Consider the following 19,336-nt stretch of genomic DNA (forward strand, 5'->3'; position numbering starts at 1 on the left):
TAAATCCACTCGCCCGGGGCGAGCAAATGTATAGGTTTGTCGAACACTGTCTATATCTATATAGGACAACATTACTGACTCAGCTCCTCTTATCATTATTAGGTTCATTAAAGGTATATTAATACCTCACCTAGGATACTTCTAAGAGGTCAAGAATCAGCTATATTGGAACACGATAGAGACAAACAGTACATCTCACCTCACTTAGAGTCCACACACTAGGGAGACACAAGGAGCTTCTATGGTTTTTAAATAAGTTTTAATAATGATTAAATAAAATTCTATGTTGTTTGTTTAGCGCACTATAGGACCAGGATCTAATATCACTCAGGCCTGCGGTGCGCCCTAGTGGGGATCTTTCTGTGTGTTCCTTACACACACATCCCTTTTGTCATTACAAAATAGGATAGAAAAATTACACTCAACAGTTATATCTGTTAAGGTTGGTAAATTTCAGAGAGAAATTAGATTATATCAATGGCACAATTAGAAAATGGTCTAAACCTAAAATAGAAAAGAAAGAGCCTACTAATTTGCCTAAAGATAATCAAGTTTTAGAGGTTAAGTCTACCACACCCAAAAAACGCTCTTATGACAGATCTAAATCACCCCACCCCTATAGGAAAGAAGATAGGAAATATAACAAAAACTATCATAGGGATAGGGACAAGACAAACGTGGCAAACAGCCATATTATAATAAGGATTATAACTCCTCTCCACTCTCCAACCCTGACCACAGCTAATAGTACCTCCAGCAACCCGGACCTCTCCTACCCTGACCCCGGCAAGTATAACGACGACCCGTACCTCTCCAACCCCGACCCGGCTACCTCAACCAACCTACACTCCAGATGCGCCCTCGTAGCTGTGGGTGGCATTTATACCCATTTACATCTCAGTTCTGGGGTCCCGCCTTGTTTGTGGTGAGCACAGCGTGACATGGAGTACCCAGCAGGTACCTCAACTAAAGTGCAACAACTATTCACAGGCTAGCGTTACGCCTCATACTTGGGTGGGATTGACATTGTGGGAAGGGCACTAGGGCTCTGGTGCCCCTACACCCCAAGTTCGGAGGATATACCCTGGGGGGTATATACATTTATTATATGTGTTGTATCATCTGTCAAGCTAATAGAGAGTGTTCAGTAAATACATACATATACATACATAACCTGTGTGTAATTACTGGGTACATTGTCTTGGAAGGGGCTATCCTCCTGTGTGCGGATCCCTTCCAGGTGGAGGTGCTGTATGTGTGTAAGTATATAGGTCACCCCAGGCTCCCTTCAGCGGAGAATCAGGTTTCCTGTAAGCCATCCAGGTAAAGCACCATGGTAGCCCCCTAGACACGGGGGAAAGGGGGCTACATTTACAATGGTGGATTTGAAAAAAGTATTCTCTTTATACAAGACAACTTTTTCGGTTAGGCTCTAGGACCCTTAACTACTAAGCAGTTCTACTCCATAAGACAATTTATAGCGCCAGAATAGATAGCTTGCAGAATATATGGAATAGCACCGACTATTAAATATGTTTCCTAATCTTCCCACACTCTCCATTGCAAATGCCCTTTCCATGTGCTAGAGTATTTACTTTCTTCTCTTTCCTACAAAAACAAAAGCTGATCACAGTTTTGTTGAGTGATTTTGGTCATGAGTTACTTGCCTATTACAAAAGACTTACAGTTGCACATCTAAAATAAATACTTTGGGGATATATACTCAGCAATGCTCTATAGCACCGACTAGACAATTAGTGATGGTTCTGTCTACTACTATCACTTTCCTTGCACGAGCGATATATTTTACTTAGCCAACAAAAAAACACCCTTTTCAGATAAAACTGTTCATGTACCACAAGGCTGAAGAATATTTTTCATATTCCAGTAGTTATCACAAGCAACAAAGCAAATGTTTAGGTGTTTTTTTAAATTGAAAAGATAATAGATGTCAAAAATAACTAGACTTTTTTTCACTTAAACATCAAACTACTCTTTATTAAATAAAATTAGAAGTTCACGGTAAACAAGCAATCTTTATAGAACACAATATTAACTTCCAATTAATTATAAGAAACAAAACTGAATATGGCATCCCCATATTATCCACAATTAAAATATTTCTGTCTTACCATTGACAAGAAGAGAACTTAGCTGTGCTCCATAAGCAAGAAGTAAATTAGAAATAATGTACACAGGTAGAGAAGGGCCATGAAATCTTATAACCTGTAATAGAAAACTTGGGTTAGGCAGGCCAAAGAAAGTATTAAATAATGTTAATACATTACTATATTAAGTGTACTTTACACAAGTATAACAATGAAACAAGCTCTAAACCAATAATAGGCATTAAAAAAAAAAATGAATATAATCATCACATTAATGCACTTAATTCTGCAATCTCCTCCAAAAAATGTGGTTCTTGGGGAATTACAAAGTGCAGTGATAATAAAAGGAGCACAGACGAAAACAATCAAAGATAAACTAAAAAATTGTTTTAAAACTTTGTTTGCATATTTCTCATATTTATGTTTTATAATAGTATATTTTAGATTTACTTTAAAATATCTCTTCTTGATCTTTTAGGGATGTTTTTAGTTTTAACAGTAGTATAGGAAATCAATGACATTGATAAAGGTTGTTTACAAAACATTTTTGTACGCCAAGGCTGTCTTTAACCTGTGCCACTAAACGTGTATGATCTCTTCCGTTCGTATCTTGTTCACCGTAAATGTTTTCAGCCCTACAAAACGAGCAAAACCTTATGGCAGGCCCTACAGAAACCTCATAAGGCCACTGACGCAGTTAATTGTGCAAGTTCAATTCTAACTTTGTTTGCATCTTGTATTGTCTCCACTTTAAAAGCAGGCTACACCTCAAAAAAGATAGATAGATATATATACACACACACACACACACACACACACACACACACACACACAGATATACACATACACACATAGTATACACCTTGACAATTGCAAAGCCAGTATAGCCAACCTCACACTGATGAGACCCATTAAGGTCCAAACATGTCTTTGAGTGGTTTCTCTGGCTTTGCATCTGATTCCCATGCTGTGCTTAAAAGCTGTGTTAACAGCAAGCATTAGCTTATAAGGGTTCCATGTAAAAATGGATTTCAGGCAAATTGTGACACGGTGTGCTCATTTGCATGTTATTTCCCAGAATCCCTTGCTGCAGTGGAAGCACTGTATGCTAGGTGATAATGGTGAAAGGCAGGGTTGAAGACCTGTGTAAGACATGTGAATGTGCTCACAAGTTATCTTTTTGTTTGAGATTATATATATTACATATATATAATACATATACAGCTAAACCCCGTTATAACGCGGTCCTTGGGGTCCACAACCCAAAGACCGCGTTACAACCGGGGTCGCGTTAAAATTTCACCGGCATCAGCTCTGGAGCTTCCTCATTACAGATTTAAATCTCCTCCATTTTGCCGCCTTACCAGTGCTCTCCTCTTCCTGCTGTCCACGTGCTCATATCTCTCTGCTCTCTTGCCGTCGTATGCCATTGTTTTTTTCAAACATTCAATTCAATGCTTTATTGACTACCAGACACAGACACAAACACAATTAAACATTAATACATTAATACATTTTGTACAAAACACATGCAGGGATTGAACTCGGGACCTTCTGATACCAATGCCTTGCTTCTTACCTCTACACCATAGGTTTGGTGTGACAAGACAGAACCTATAAATATATTTATCCTCTACAACACAAGGTACATGTCAATGTGAAATCTTAAGTCTATTTCTAGCTGTCTATGACATCACACAGTTCTGTGGTCTAGTGGAAGAACTTCTTACCAACATATGCAAGGGTCCTGGGTTCAATTCCTGTATGAAATGGTATAATTAACTTTTTTAATAAATTATTATTTTAATTATGTTGTATAATTTATAAATATATAATTCTTTATTATTCTTTATTAAGTAATAATTATTCATTAATCAATAATGATGTATTAATAATAATTCATTATTAATCATTCTTTATGATTAATTATGTATTATTAATAAGTATGATGATTAATTATTATTAGCAGTTAATTAACTAATTAATAATTAATTAATAATTATGTATTAAGTATTATTAATAATTATTTTTTAATAATTATTAATTAATAATACTATTATTATTAATTATATTATGATTAATAAGTATGATTATTAATTATCATTAACAATTAATAATTTTGACTAATTAATAAGTATTACTAATACCTAATAATTATTAATACCCAATTAGTAATAATAATTATTAATACTTAATTATTAATAAAACTTATTAATACTTAATAACTTAATAATTAGTAAGTATTAATAATTGTTGTTAATAATTAAGTATTAATAATTATTATTACTACTAATTGGGTGCTAATAATTATTAAGTAATTATTAATACTTAATTATTAATAACAATTATTAATACTTACTTATTATTATTAATAATTAGTAAGTATTAATACGGTTCATTAATAAGTAAGTATTAATAATTATTATTAAGTATTTAGTAATAATTATTAGTTAATTAACTGTTAATAATAATTAATAATCATACTTATTAATAATACATAATTAATCATAAAGAATGATTAATAATGAATTATTATTAATACATCATTATTGATTAATGAATAATTATTATTTAATAAAGAATAATAAAGAATTATATATTTATAAATTATACAACATAATTAAAATAATAATTTATTAAAAAAGTTAATTATACCAGTTCATACAGGAATTGAACCCAGGACCCTTGCATATGTTGGTAAGAAGTTCTTCCACTAGACCACAGGAGCTGTGTGATGTCATAGACAGCTAGAAATAGACTTAAGATTTAACATTGACATGTAACCTGTGGCACTGTGTTGTAGAGGATAAATATATTTATAGGTTCTGTCTTGTCACACCAAGCCTATGGTGTAGAGGTAAGAGGCAAGGCATTGGTATCAGAAGGTCCCGACTTCAATCCCTGCATGTGTTTTGTACAAAATGTATTAATGTTTATTTGTGTCTGTGTCTGGTAGTCAATAAAGCATTGAATTGAATGTTTAAAAAAAAAAAAAAAAAACCCGATGGCACACGACGGGCAGAGAGATGAGCACGTGGACAGCAGGAAGAGGAGAGAGATGAGCTGTAAGAGGAGAGTGTAAGGCGGCAAAATGGAAAATTTGAGATGCAGCTAAGCCGGCAAAATGGAGGCTTTCAATTCGGGAGCCATGCTCAGACCGCGTTATAACCGATTCGCGGTATAAGGCGCGTTATAACGGGGTTTAGCTGTATATATATACACACACACACACACACACACACATCCTCAGTATTAAAAAAAAAAAAATACCTTTAAATGCACACATTAATATGCTCAAGTTTAAAATAGCAATGAATAATACCAGTTTCAATATAGATATGTATACATAGACATATATGGACACTCACACAGATGTACCTTTGCAGATTTCATGTTTAACACTGGTGTTTATGGTAGGACATATCAAGCAACTATATTCTATGCGAACACTGCCAGTGACAGTACATCTGTATATAGGTTGTCCTCGTTATCCAACGTTTAACTTTACAACAAATGGCATATCCAACACTTTACACTATAACCCTAAGGGCCGTTTTTCGATCCTGGAATGCGTTATCCAACACCTGAATGCGTTATCCAACGCTCGCCGCCACTGATTAACATGGGACTCGCTTTACAACGGTTTCACTATCCAACGCTACTTTCAGAACGGATTCCGTTGGATAACCGAGGACTGCCGGTATACAAATTTGTTTTTGTTAATATTTTTTTTATCTTGCCTCAGAATGGGAGATTGTGCCCCTTTTTAGTCTTACAACAGAGAGACTACTCTTTAAGGAATTATTTATACCTGTTCCTTAATACATTACTGCAAGAAATAAAAAGGCTTCCAAAAATAGCATTAAACTGTGAACAAATGGACAAGGGGAACTGAATTTGGATGTACACTGTTCGCTAATCCACTGGCAATGATTGCCAGGATCCTTCAGAAAATGCCAGGGCAAACATTGTAAGTCTCCTAATGGTGGTCATGGGTTCCTGAGCATGAGGCCAGGTAAGCAATTTTATTTCATGGTGTGTGTGTATGGGGAAGGGAAAGCAAAGTACACTTTCATGGCCAATTAGTGTGTGGTTACACTTTACTGTGCCATTAGAGTTAGTCACCAAATAAGTGTGATGATACTAGGATGTAGAGTGCCATTCCATTTTTTTTATTTACAAAAACCGAGTACCAGTACTTTTTTATTTATACACTTGCAGTTCTACTTTATTTTTAAAGGAAAATAGTTATTTTTATTATGCCCCTCTCCCTTTCTTCTTTTATAGAATAAATATGGTATCATTGTCTATGAATGGAGCAAAGCTCTTTGGACCCTATGTTTAATAAAGTTTAACCATTCCTTTTTTAATCAGATGCAGTGAAATTACTGATCTGCACTATTGCACTTTAATGTATAATCCAACTGTGCATAAATATATTTTTTTTACCCAATGATTCATTGTCTGCTGGTATACGAGGAATAACCTAGTTTAGTCATCAAAGCAAAAAATGAATACAAAATATTCCTGGACATTTTGTCATGTGGGTCTAAAATAATTTTAGGATTTTCAGACTGTAGTACAGATCATTTAGAATTGAACAAAGATTATACTTTCACATATGCACATTTTAATAGCTACTCATAAGAGCTTTTAATTCTTTTAACAAAAGCAATGTTTAAAAAAAAATGTAAGTTCTGTATACGGTATTCTTGCCTCCATTTAGAAAATTGTTAGAGCAAGCTATATATGAAGTTTATATGAGTGATGCTGAAAAGAAGGAATAATCAAAAATCGTTACTCACCTGTCCAAGTATTTGTAAGAATGAGGTATAAATTGTGACCTGGGATAACAAATACATAATAATATAAACAGCTTTATTACTAATGAAACATTTCAAAAGGCAGTCAATGTGGCATTTACATTTGTTTTTTAAATATACTGTATGCAGCCTTTAATTACCTATATTGAAAACGAATAACCGACGGTGCCGATCGATTCATTCTCCCGTGATCGATCAGCAAAGATCCTGCTTCCCAGGGTTTACTGAATGGCTGCCTTTCAGTTTCAATTAAATCCTTCATTCAATGTAACTCAGCAGCTCCAATGTACAGTATTCTAAGGTAACATTATGCATTGTTACAGTTTGCACCTCAAACTGCTGGTAATATTGTAAGTGAATGGACTGAAAAAATGGTCTTTTTGGACTGGGGTGCTGGACATGGCATGAGGAAGGTGGGGGTATTGCCTGGGTTTGATGCCGAGATCTTGCTTGGTAACGATCTGGGGCATGTTACCTGTGCCTTCACAACTGAGCTGGCGCCTGTTGCAGCGATCACCAGGAGCCAGTCAGCAAGGATGGCAGCAGAACCAGCCCCTGTCCCCCTGCATTTGGGACCTACGGTTCCAGCAGTCTCTGCGGAGACCAAACAGGTAAGCCAGACGAAGTTGCATTCTGATTCTGACTTACTGTTCCCTGTCCCCCTGACTCGGGTATGACCGGAGGGTGGCCAGAGTTAGATACCCAGTTTAGGGAAGCGGTGCTATCAGACCCTAGCTTAGAGGGCATGAGACTTCGGGCGTCCGAGTCTAAGTCAAGTAACGGGTCTGATTACTTCTTGTGGCACCGCGGGCTCCTGTATAGAGAGCAAGGGACTACAGGGTTAGATGAGGTATGGACGGGGAAGAGACAGCTAGTGGTATAGGCAGCAGTTGTTGCAGGTAGCCCACTCCATTCCACTAGCGGGGCATCATGGGGTCGCTCGGACGTGAACTCGGCTGTTGCAGCGTTACTACTGGCCGGGGGCATCCAGTGCTGTGGCAGAATTTTGCCGATCCTGTGATGCCTGCCGCGAGTAGGTAAGGCGGGTGACCGTGTGAAGGCACCCCTGAACCAGTTACCGGTAATAAGGGAACCCTTTAAGCGGGTAGCCATGGACCTCGTGGGACCCCTCATGGTTCCCAGCGTTCATAAAAGCGTTGCATGAACTCAGTAAGAAACTGGAACTTTGCTTGACAACTTCCTGCTCACAGGGCAGTCCTTTAAAGGAAGCTGCAAGAGACAAAGATGAACGATTCAGCCGCAGCCATTTTGCAAGGTCAAATCCCAAACCAGAACATGAAAACCCAGAAATTATTCAACCAAACCTCATACACAGAACACAAGTGGTATTGCTATGCTCTAGTTACCAGCTAGTGGTCCAAAGGTATTTATTGTGTTTGAACCCTCTCTTTAGCAGTTGACCAGCTACTGAGATTGGATCGATTGATCATAGTTACATAGTAGATGAGGTTGAAAAAAGACAGACGTCCATCAAGTTCAACCTATGCTAAATTTAGACAACAGATATTTTATCATATATCTATACTTCCTTATTGATCCAGGGGAAGGCAAACAAAAAAACCAGTGTCAAATCCTCCAATGATATCTCATAAGCGGAAAAATAAATTCCTTCCTGACTCCAAGAATTGGCAATCGGATTAATCACATGGTCAACATTCTTCCCACGTTTACTTATTTGGTATATCCCTGTATAAATTTCCTTTCTAAAAAGATGTCCAACCCTTTTTTGAACAAATCTATTCTAATCTGCCATCACAGTCTCCATGAATTCCACATTTTAACTGCCCTTACTGTAAAGAACCCTTTCCTTTATTGCTGGTGAAATCTCCTTTCCTCCAACCTAAAGGGATGACCCAGTGTCCTTTGTGCTGCCCTTGGGATGAATAGCTCTTTTGAAAGCTCCTTGTACTGTCCCTGAATTTTTTTGTATATAGTCATCATATCCCATTTTAGACACCTCTTTTCTAATGTAAATAAATATAATTTAGCTAGCCTCTCCTCATAAGTTAAATTGTCCACTCCCTTTATTAATTTGATGGCTCTTCTCGGCATTCTCTCGTTCCATAATGTCTTTTCTAAGGAGTGGTGCCCAAAATTGTACTCAATATTCAAGGTGTGGTCTTACTAATGCTTTGTAAAGGGGCATCATTATGTTTACTTTTCTTCCATCCATTGCCCGTTTAATGCAAGATAAGATCTTGTTTGCCTTTCGTTTATAGAGTTTTCTAAAATCTCACTGTATTCAACAGTACAGCTCAACCCCGTTCTAGTGCGATCCGCTACAACGCGGATCCGCTAATAACGTGGTCTAAGCGTGGCTCCCGTTTTTTTTGGCAATCTTTAATAATACATCACAGTACCTTCTGTGAGATGGTTAGTAGAATAGGCCCCATTGTTGAATTTTGCTAGAAAAGGCAGCTAAAAAGGGTCACAATACAGGTCACAAAGAAGGTAGGAGAAAGCCCATTCAGCTGGGGTTTTTTTCTATAAGGAGAACACCCAAATCCTTAGTTTTAACAAAAACAGTGTTGTCATATTGTTGGTTTATAATATGTATAGCTCTCACATCTCACAGAAACCTAAAGTTTCCCTTTGCAGACTGATCCTATTTGTAGATTAACTATGGATAACAAGGAATCATATTTTCAGCACCTTTGATAACACATCTCTAATTGAAGTAATACCCTAAATGTCAATGATTACATGTGTTCTCTCTCTCTCTCTCTCTCTCTCTCTCTCACAGTATATTACAAGGAAAAATATATCAATTATGATGATCTCAATTAATGTTCTAAAACAAAAGAAACGCAAAACTGACAAAGAAACAGAGAATAAACTACCATGCAACATTGAATAATTAACTCAATTATGTTTTACATACATTTCTTGAAAAATATGACAGTTTTGTGGTAAATCAATTTATTTTTGAGAGAATAGAAAAAAAACATATAAAACCCGAGTATAAACCTGATGGAAACTTTACTATTTTTCAATTATAAATGACAAGCAGCAACCACATAGGAAATTTGTAGGAGTGATCAAAGTTCATGGAAAGAGTTTAACTATTAATCATGCAGTCCATCAATAATTCTCTCACCACAATCTTTCATTTGAGAATTTCCTGTTTCAACCATCCATCTATTTAATGGTCTAACTATTTATTCATCTAGTTCTCTTTCCTGCATCTTTCCTGCTAAATTAGACATATTACTATAGAATTAGCATTTGCCATCGCCTGTCTTTTTGGAAGCTTTTTTTCAGTTGCATTCTATCAAACAGTGATTCAGAACCAGCTAAGAAACACAGGATAATAAAAAAAGCTCTAATCACATTAAAAAAACAGCTCCAGTTTTTGTGCCATGTGCATCAGCTTGTTTTTTGTAGAATGCCAAAAGGAGTTAGGGAGGAGTTACCTATTGTACAAATGATGATGATGTCAAATTGTGCTCCTCTGTGTGTGTCACTTTTGTTCCTTTCAATTCGCACCCCAAAATCAGCCAAGTAATGTTAACACACACACACACACACACACACACACACTGAAACACATCCACACACACACTCTGACACACACACCGTACCTCCGCTGGGGGGGAGGAGAGAAGGGAGCTGGTTCCTGGCCGGGGGACTCGGAGAGACAGCTGACTGTCCGGCTTCTCCTGACTCCGTGAGATCCTCCCCCGCTACTATACCCCTCTCACAGACTCACAGCTTCTCTGCAAAGATCAGCTGCTGCTGCTGCTGCAGACAGTGGGGCTGCCGCTGCGATGTCGGGCTCGGGGAGAGCTGGGAGAGTTATCCGAGCTCTCCCCCTCCGGCGGACGCGGAGTCCCTGATCGCAGCGGCCATTTTTTTAAATGTGATCCCGGTTATAACATGGTCTCATTCCGTGGCCCCTGAGCACCGCGTTATAACAGGGTTCAGCTGTATATCACCTATATTTTTTAAATCTTTTTTTGCAATATTAAATTGTGTTTTTAACTATGACCCATTTATTAATTATGTACCTTATGGGGATAGTAGATTGTTCTCTAGTTCACTGGGGCTATCAGCAAACGACTGTCTTTCATATGCACCACCCTCCATCTCAATACAATATTTAATAAGGAGGTGATTTCCTACTCTCAGCCACTTACTATGTATTTTAGCACTGTTACTTGTTAGGAGTCTGAGTGCACGCAACTGGGGTCTTTCCTGTCATCTCCTCACCTACTGTAGGAGGCATTTGACAGGACCTCTTCTTTTCTGCTATCGTGTTCTTTCCTCCTAGTGCACCAACCCCTTATTAACCATATATTGTCTAGGTTGAGTAGGCATCACACCTCTCTCTCTCACTGCTGGGAGTTGGGCTAAAACCCACAATAGAAATCAAAGGATGCTTTAAAACTCATTAAAATGACATTAAGAGTTGAACAATAATAATGATAAAATACAGTAAGTATTATCTAATACTACAGAACGGATTTAAAAAAAGGAAAAAAAACTTAAGATTTCACATGTTTTGCTGCTTTAACTATTTGTGAACTCTCCAAAATCACAGGCTGATGCAGTAGGGGTGAAATATGTATATGCTTAATACATGGATGCTAAGAGACATGGATAAAAATGATCACCTTAGAGTCAAAATTATCATCAGAATTGCTTTGATAAGAAGACCAAATATAATTATGTATATCACTATTAATATCTGAAAAGAAAACATGTTAAGAAAAGGTAAACAATACATTCAATAATATTAATAGCATACAGTAGTTATCTCACCTCATAATGACAGTCTTCGGTTGTATAGAGACTTAGTGTTACCATGCTACTATCATTCTGTGGTCGAGCTGTATGAAGCTTGGCAGATATTGTTACAGGAAATTCTTCACTAGAAAATAAATAAGGGTTATGGATGGTTTGGGAATTTTAATAACATTTTGCAACATCTCAATCATTTATTTCTGGTTTTGTTCCTATGTAAAATAATGAATACATAGGAAAAAGGACACACACACACACACACACACACACACACACACACACACACACACGCACGCACACACGCACACACACACACACACACACACACACACACACACACACACACACACACACACAAAAAGGTTTCTTATATATATTGTAAATAAAAACAGAGATACATGTTTGAAAGTACAATCCTCTCAAAAGATTTCTGGCAAACTCATGATTTGAAAATTTGCTAAATCTCCTCTAATCCAAGATTTTATATTTTTCATGTACAGTGCATGATGCTTTTACAAGCTATATGTAAGCAAGTCAATGCTGTAGGTCAAGGACATTTGGATATACTGTATAGTATTTAATAGTGTAAATAAATATTAATTGGATATACTGTATAGTATTTAATAGTGTAAATAAATATTAATTGGATATACTGTATAGTATTTAATAGTGTAAATAAATATTAATTCTCTTTGAGGGACAATCCTTTGGCCACTAAAGAGCAACATTGGCAATTTTACCGTTACGGTGTTGACCCATGTACCATACAGGCCATACAGGCCTGTCAACGATTTCAAGCAAGTCAGTAAAGGAATATACGGTACAGTACCAAAAAGAAAAAAAAGCATGCTCAGGAGGGAAAACAAACCCTACTCTACCTAACCTCTAGCATGTGGGAAGTGCACCACTAATGGTTAAAATGCATGAATAAAGAAAACTTCTTAGCAATATGCTATTGATTTCCGGACCCAAACTACTGAGATGGGTTGGAAGAACCTGGCTCTCGGGCAGTCTTCTGGCAGGGTCTACCCTAGCGTTACAACCGATTTGGAGGGTCTCATCGCTCTGTGTATACTCATTGACTTGCATTTTAGAGAAAGTCACATGGCGCGAGAATGATCGCACAGAACTCCTAAATTTCTTCCTGCACCCAATTTCCTGTTTCCCTCCGGGGCACCACGAGCTGAAGCTGAGCCCATGCACTTAGCTGGTACGAGGTTGTCCAGAGAGGAAAAGCATAGGAGATGTATCAGTAGTCTGTCTGTTCTGTGGGAGGAGAGAACCCTTCGCCCAGATGTGCCCTGCTAAGTCAGGAAACTCCAGCGCCTAGAGAGTGTGGAGAATTTCTTTCTAGGCTTTTCTGCTATTCCTCCTCCAAGATCCCATCAACAGCTATTGATTCCTGTCAACATATCATGGGGAACTTCTTCCACGCATACACAGGCATTTGTGGACTCTGGCATTGCCGGCAACTTCAGTGACAACATCATCTCACACCATTACCCTATGTCCCAAAAGAACTCCATTGGCAGTAACCACCGTTGATGGGAGACCTCTTGGTCCAGGCACTAATACTGAGGAGACAGTCCCGTTGCTCATCGCTGTGGGTATCCTTCACAAAAGAAACTATCACCTTTGACATTATCTGGACCCAAATTTGCATTATCTTACTGGGCTTTCTGTTGTTGCAGCAACAAAACCCCAGTATTGAAAGGGTCACTGGTCAACTAAAAGCATGGGGAAAATCCAGCACTGGGATCTGCCTCAAAGTTCCTCAACCCATATTGGAGATTCACCACACTCCTGACAGTTCCAGCCTCTGGCTACACTTTGATAAAAAATAGGCAGACATATTACTCCCACACAGGCTGTACAATTGCCCCATCGATCTCCTGCCAGGATCTGTGCCTCCCTGTGGCCATACCTATCAACTCTCTAAGCCTGAAACCAAGGTTATACTCGAGTACAGGAGAATCTTCAAAGGGGCTTTATCCACAAGTCTAGTTTTACTGCTGGAGCCGGATTATTTTCTATTGAGAAGAAAGATGGCTCCCTAAGGCCAGGTATTTATCATCAGGGTCTGAACAAACCATAAAAATGTGAGTGCCCTCTGATTTCTGAACTGTTTGAGCATCTGCGAGGTGCAACCATTTTGACTAAATTGGACTAATGTAGGGCTTACAATTTCATTCCCATTCGGAAAAGTGACGTGTGGAAGTCTACCTTCAATACACAAGATGGTCATTACAAATATCATATTTGGCTTATGCAACGGCCCTGCGGTATTTCAAGACTATTAACTAAATATTGTGTGACCTCCTGGAAATTCTATCCAGTTTTATTTTTCCTTAAACTCCCCCCAGCCACACCCTTCTACTTACTGAACAATACAGAGCACTGGCCTAATCTAATTGTAAAACGTGAGCTTCGAACACATTAACCTATTTCTAATTATATCATAGCAACTTGCTATATTTGCAATATTTTTTTGCAAATTAACCCTACAAATATTGAACATGCATATCTGCACGGTTAAAATCTACATAGAGTCTCAAACTATATAGGAGCAGTTGGAGAAATCAGCCCCCATCTATTCTCCTTATAACAAAAAGACCCATAATTAAGTCTTGATACTTAAACAATGTATCTTCTGCTGCAATCAGCTCTGCGGCGTATCCTCACTGCGACCTTTCTCCAGTTGGTGAATGACGATCCTGCGCACGCCTCTGATCACGCTCCTCTCGACTGTCTTCAATATCGTTGTGGTGCTCACGAGTGTACTTTTCAGCTTCCCTGGCCTCAGTGAAGAGTTTCACTCCATTCGCCGTAAAAAAAAGTCACAGACTGGCTGGAAACCCCAAAGTAAATCTCTTTTTTTGTTGAAACAAAGAGCTACAAAGTTTTCCAAACTCTCTCCTTATGTTAGAGATGCCACCGAATAGTCCTGGAAAAGTAATATCTTGGATCCCTCGTATACAATTCCTCCTGAGTCCTTGTAAGCTCGCAGAAGTCTGTTTTTTACACTAAAGTCCAGCAATTTAGCCATCACTGCTCTTGGTCTTTCTCCTTGATGTTTTGATGGACCCAGCCTATGGGCTCTTTCTAGTTTGGTGGTCGCCAGATCCAAAGGTAGCCCCAAAATCTCCGAGAGCCATTTTGAGCAGAAATCCATCATTTGATATGGTTTTATAGACTCCGGTATCCTAATAATTCTTATGTTGCTCCTCCTGGATCTATTCTCAAGATCGTCTACCTTTTGCCCCAAGGCTTACTTTTTCTTTTTTAGTTCCTGGTCTTCTGACTGAGTTTCTCCCAGTTCATCCTGCAAATCTCCCACTCTGTTCTCCACCTCCCCCGAGCTTACATTTTGCAAGGAGAGTTCCTTGTGACGGTGAGGGGGTAACCAGGCACACAATAAAGGTTTAAGCCCGTTTGGTTACCTCTGATCCATGTATTGAGGTTCGGGAGTGTCAGCTCTCGAGCCCAGTGATTGTACATGCTTGTTGTAAAATTATGCGACAATAAAGAATGTATGTGTTTTTACCTTTCTAAGAGTGCCAGCAAGCAGAGATTGCTGGGCTATGAGTTTCAAGGGGGGGGGGGGGGGGAGGTTTGCGGAGAAAGTGTTGTCAAAATGTGCCTAGCTAGTAGGGGTCCAGAGTTGCTGGATACCCCAAAAATGTACCCGGGAATCAGGTCGGATTCCCAGATACATATAGGCACATTGCTCCTGTCAAAATCTCCCCTTGAAAACGCTTACGCGACTCACCACTAGGATTCCCTGCTTCAGCACAGGTCAGAAAGGTAAATTGGGCATAGGGATGTGAGGTATCCCTGGAACGGTCAAGGAGTCCCTAGGTTAAAGAGGATACCCAGTTAATGCCCAGGTCACCCAGAACCATACATAAGGTTGTGAGAATTTTTTTAACAGTCTAAGTCTAGTTTATAGTGTGTGGGGAATTGTAAGGGCCGGCCGCTCGCAGCCCTTATCTCCCATGGCTCTCCACTCCTGCAGGGACCCACGCGCAGACTCAGGGCGCATGCCGCCACTGCTCCCGGACCGGCGGGGGCGTGCACACGCATTTGCTTCCGCGACGGACCTCCACGAGTGCCAGCAAGTCAGCTGGTCAGCAGAGGCGCCGCTGCGTGTCCCCGTCGAGGTCGCGCATTGTGGGCGCGCTCATCAATACACCAGACTTCTGCAATCACAATGATGCCTGTACACCTGTCCTGCATCCTGCATCCTCCTACCGGCGCTCGACTTACCTCTGACCTCACTCCTGGGTAAGGTTTCCCATTGGCTCCTTCTAGTATTTAGCTTCAGTCAGCCCTGGGCTGATTGCTGAGCATATTTTGTGTTTGCCGTGCTTGCTACAAGCTGCGTTGCTTTGTCCTCTTGTTCTTGAATCTTGACCCCCAGCCTTGTACCGGACTCCTGACCTCTGGCATCCTTGGACCACGGCTTCAGAATTCAACTACTCTGCTCTCTCCTATCCTCGACCTCGGCTCCGGAATTCGACTACTCTCCGCTCTCCAATCCTTACTACGGCAAGTACCTTCTACGATCCTACACTCTCCTGCCCTGACCCAGCTAAACCACGACTACGAGCTCCGCAACCCGGACCCGGCTTCACGGCCTAGGTCGGTGTTTTCACATCCCCACCTCAGCCCTGCCGTCCGGCCCTGGTTTGTGGCGAGCACCCGTGACAGGAATATGGCTAGTAGGAATAAAAGTGCAGCTTCTTATTCTATTCCCCATAACCAAAAGACTTGGGAAAGTTTAAAGTATATATTTTATTAACAGTGTGTGGTAAAGTACATATATGCTTGTGCACAGTAAAATGAGCTGCGTCTTTCCGGACAGATGTTCTGAGTCAGTCACTGGGCTACCAACTTGGTGCCAGCGAGTCTACTCAGACATCGGACATGAAAGCCACAGAGGATGCCAGAGGAACATTTGGACAGGAGGTTTAGGCATGAGTACCCACGTCCTGGGTTGAATGGAAATCCTCGGGACTACCATTTGCCCCACCAGACTATGAAGAGCCTAAACCAGCGGATGGCTTCTGAATACCAAGTGGCAGAGGTGGCAATCTTGCGCATGCCCTTGGCTGATTCAGAAGATCCACTTGCCTGGCTTCAGGAGACTGGCATCGCTCTGATTGGTTGGTGAGAAAGTTCTCACACTAGGATTGGCTTTTAGCATTTCATGAATGAAGTCTGAAATACTATAAGAATCCCTCAGCCAATCTGTTCGCGAGAATCTAAGCGCCAGAACAGCAGCGGCAAATTTGAAACGACCAAAAGATGCTCTTGGAGAAATAGCAGTGACCCGGTTTCAGAAATTTCAAGGTCGAATATTTTCTAACTCCCAGATCCACATTGTGGAAGGTTACATAGTTACATAGTAGTTGAGGATGAAAAAAAGACATAGGTCCATCATGTTCAACCTATGCTAAATTTACACAACAGATACTTTATCCTATATCTATACTTACTTATTGATCCAGAGGAAGGCAAACAAAAAAACCCCAGTGTCATATCATCCAATTATATCTCATAAGGGGAAAAATAAATTCCTTCCTGACTCCAAGAATTGGTAATAAGATTATTCCCTGGATCAACATTCTTCCCATGTTTACTTATTTGGTATATCCCTGTACACCTTTCCTTTCTAAAAAGATGTCCAACCTTGTTATGAACAAATTTATTGTATCTGCCATCACAGTCTCCATGGGTAATGAATCCCACACTGTAACTGCCCTTACTGTAAAGAACCCTTTCCTTAGTTGCTGGTGAAATTTCCTTTCCTCCAACCTTAAGCGATTGGCCCCAAGTCCTTTGTACTTCCATTGGGATGAATAGTTCTTTTGAAAGCTCCCTGTAATGTCCCCGAATATATTTGTATATGGTTATCATATCCCCTCTAAGACGCCTCTTTTCTAATGTAAATTAATCTAATTTCACTAGCCTCTCCTCATAAGTTCAATTATAAATCCCCTTTATTAATTTTGTGGCTCTTCTCTGCACTCTCTCTAGTTCCATAATGTCTTTTCTAAGGAGTGGTGCCCAAAATGGTACTCCATATTCAAGGTGTGGTCTTACTAATGCCTTGTAAAGGGGCATAATTATGTTCACTTCCCTTCCATCCATTGCCCGTTTAATGCAAGATTAGATCTTGTTTGCCTTTGCAGCTACTGCATGACTTTGGGCACTATTGCTAAGCCTGCTGTCTACAAGAACTCCTAAATCCTTCTCCATCAAGGATTTCCCCAATTTATCCCCATTTAATTTTTAAGTCGTCTGTTTATTTTTGCTTCCCAAATAATGCATAACCTTACATTTATCTGTATTAAACCTCATTTGCCATTTACCTGCCCAAGTTTCCAGTCTCTCCAAGTCCTTCTGGAGAGAAATTACATCCTGCTCTGATTCTACTACCTTACACAATTTAGTATCATCAGAAAAGATGGAGACTTTGCTCTCGATGCCAACCTCAAAATCATTAATAAAGTTCAAAAGCAGGGGTCCCAGTACCGATCCCGGAGGTACTCCACTCATGAGTTTAGCCCAACTTGAAAAAGTTCCATTTATGACAATTCTCTGTTGTCTATCCTTCAACCATCTCCTTTGTACTGCCCTAAGGAAGTTTTCTAATACATTAATATTACATATGAAAGTGAAGACCCAAGCAGACAATACAATATAGTGGCCATGATGTACACAAGAATCATTCAACAAAACCCCCCACGAATGTTGCACGTTAGCTTATATTCAGCATATGATGCCACTTCTCCTTGTCATAGAAGCTTCCATTACTTGGAGAGACTGCTTTGTCAAATATTGAATAGGGGTCTATATATATTTCAGGGACAAGATACAACAGCGCAAATACCAAACACTTAGTTAGATGTAGAGTATATAAACTATACACCTTGCCAATCAATCAACTGAGAGGTGATAAACCCTTTAAACCACTAACCCTACAGATTGCTGCCAATCAGGTCCACGGCTCCACACCTGCCGCAATAGAGTATACAGAGAAGAAGTGACCTAGGCGCAAATTGCAGGGAGAGGAAGAGAAGAGGGGGGGGAGAAATATATCATAGGGCAGTATGTCAGAATAATCGGGACTTAGGTGGTAAGATATGCAATTACCGTTTGTCAGCAATTTAAAGCCTTTAATCCACAGTGGGACTCAGGAACTCTGCTACTGATGAACTTCAATTTCGTCTTGGATTTCTTAGACTGCACACGATCATTCAAGCAATTTTCACAGCTTCATCATCCTTCTGCTGCTGGAAGGTGTCCTGTCACGGAATGGATCTCGCGGGGGGGGGGAGGGGGGGGGGCGGGGGGAGAGGGAAGGAGAGTAATATAGGAGAAAAGGAATATAGTGTAAAACCTTTAATAAAACTCCTATCTAAAAACAACAGTTGGTATCCCACTCACATGTATTGAATCGGATCAGAGCAGTTGAGAGTTTAAACTGAGTCTCTCACACTCATAACACAGAAACGCCGGTCCACTGCACGGCTGGTATACCAGAGTCCTTCCGCATCACGTGTGTCGGCTCCAACTCTCGCGAGCGTTCGTCTTCCACAGTTCCTCTGTCGCGGCTTCTGCTCTGGTGCCGGGGGT

At 39.7% G+C, this 19,336-nt stretch overlaps 1 protein-coding gene across 5 annotated transcripts in view; it reads right to left on the reverse strand.

Annotated features, from left to right (window-relative positions):
- The window catches only part of PGAP1 (post-GPI attachment to proteins inositol deacylase 1), a 128,718-nt gene that overhangs the window by 33,987 nt on the left and 75,395 nt on the right, over window positions 1-19,336 (reverse strand). For all 5 annotated transcript variants that reach the window (XR_012802627.1, XM_075608197.1, XM_075608195.1 and 2 more), the window contains 3 exons: window positions 11,714-11,822; window positions 6,914-6,952; window positions 2,133-2,226 (listed from right to left, as the gene is read on the reverse strand). Coding sequence is in view for 4 of the 5 variants with exons in the window: in XM_075608197.1 (XP_075464312.1) it covers window positions 2,133-2,226; window positions 6,914-6,952; window positions 11,714-11,822 (242 nt within the window). In the remaining variant the exon portion in view is untranslated. The remainder of the gene's footprint in view (window positions 1-2,132; window positions 2,227-6,913; window positions 6,953-11,713; window positions 11,823-19,336) is intronic.

Source organism: Ascaphus truei, chromosome 7 (genome assembly GCF_040206685.1).
Source record: "Ascaphus truei isolate aAscTru1 chromosome 7, aAscTru1.hap1, whole genome shotgun sequence".
In the NCBI taxonomy this organism is placed as follows: domain Eukaryota; kingdom Metazoa; phylum Chordata; class Amphibia; order Anura; family Ascaphidae; genus Ascaphus; species Ascaphus truei.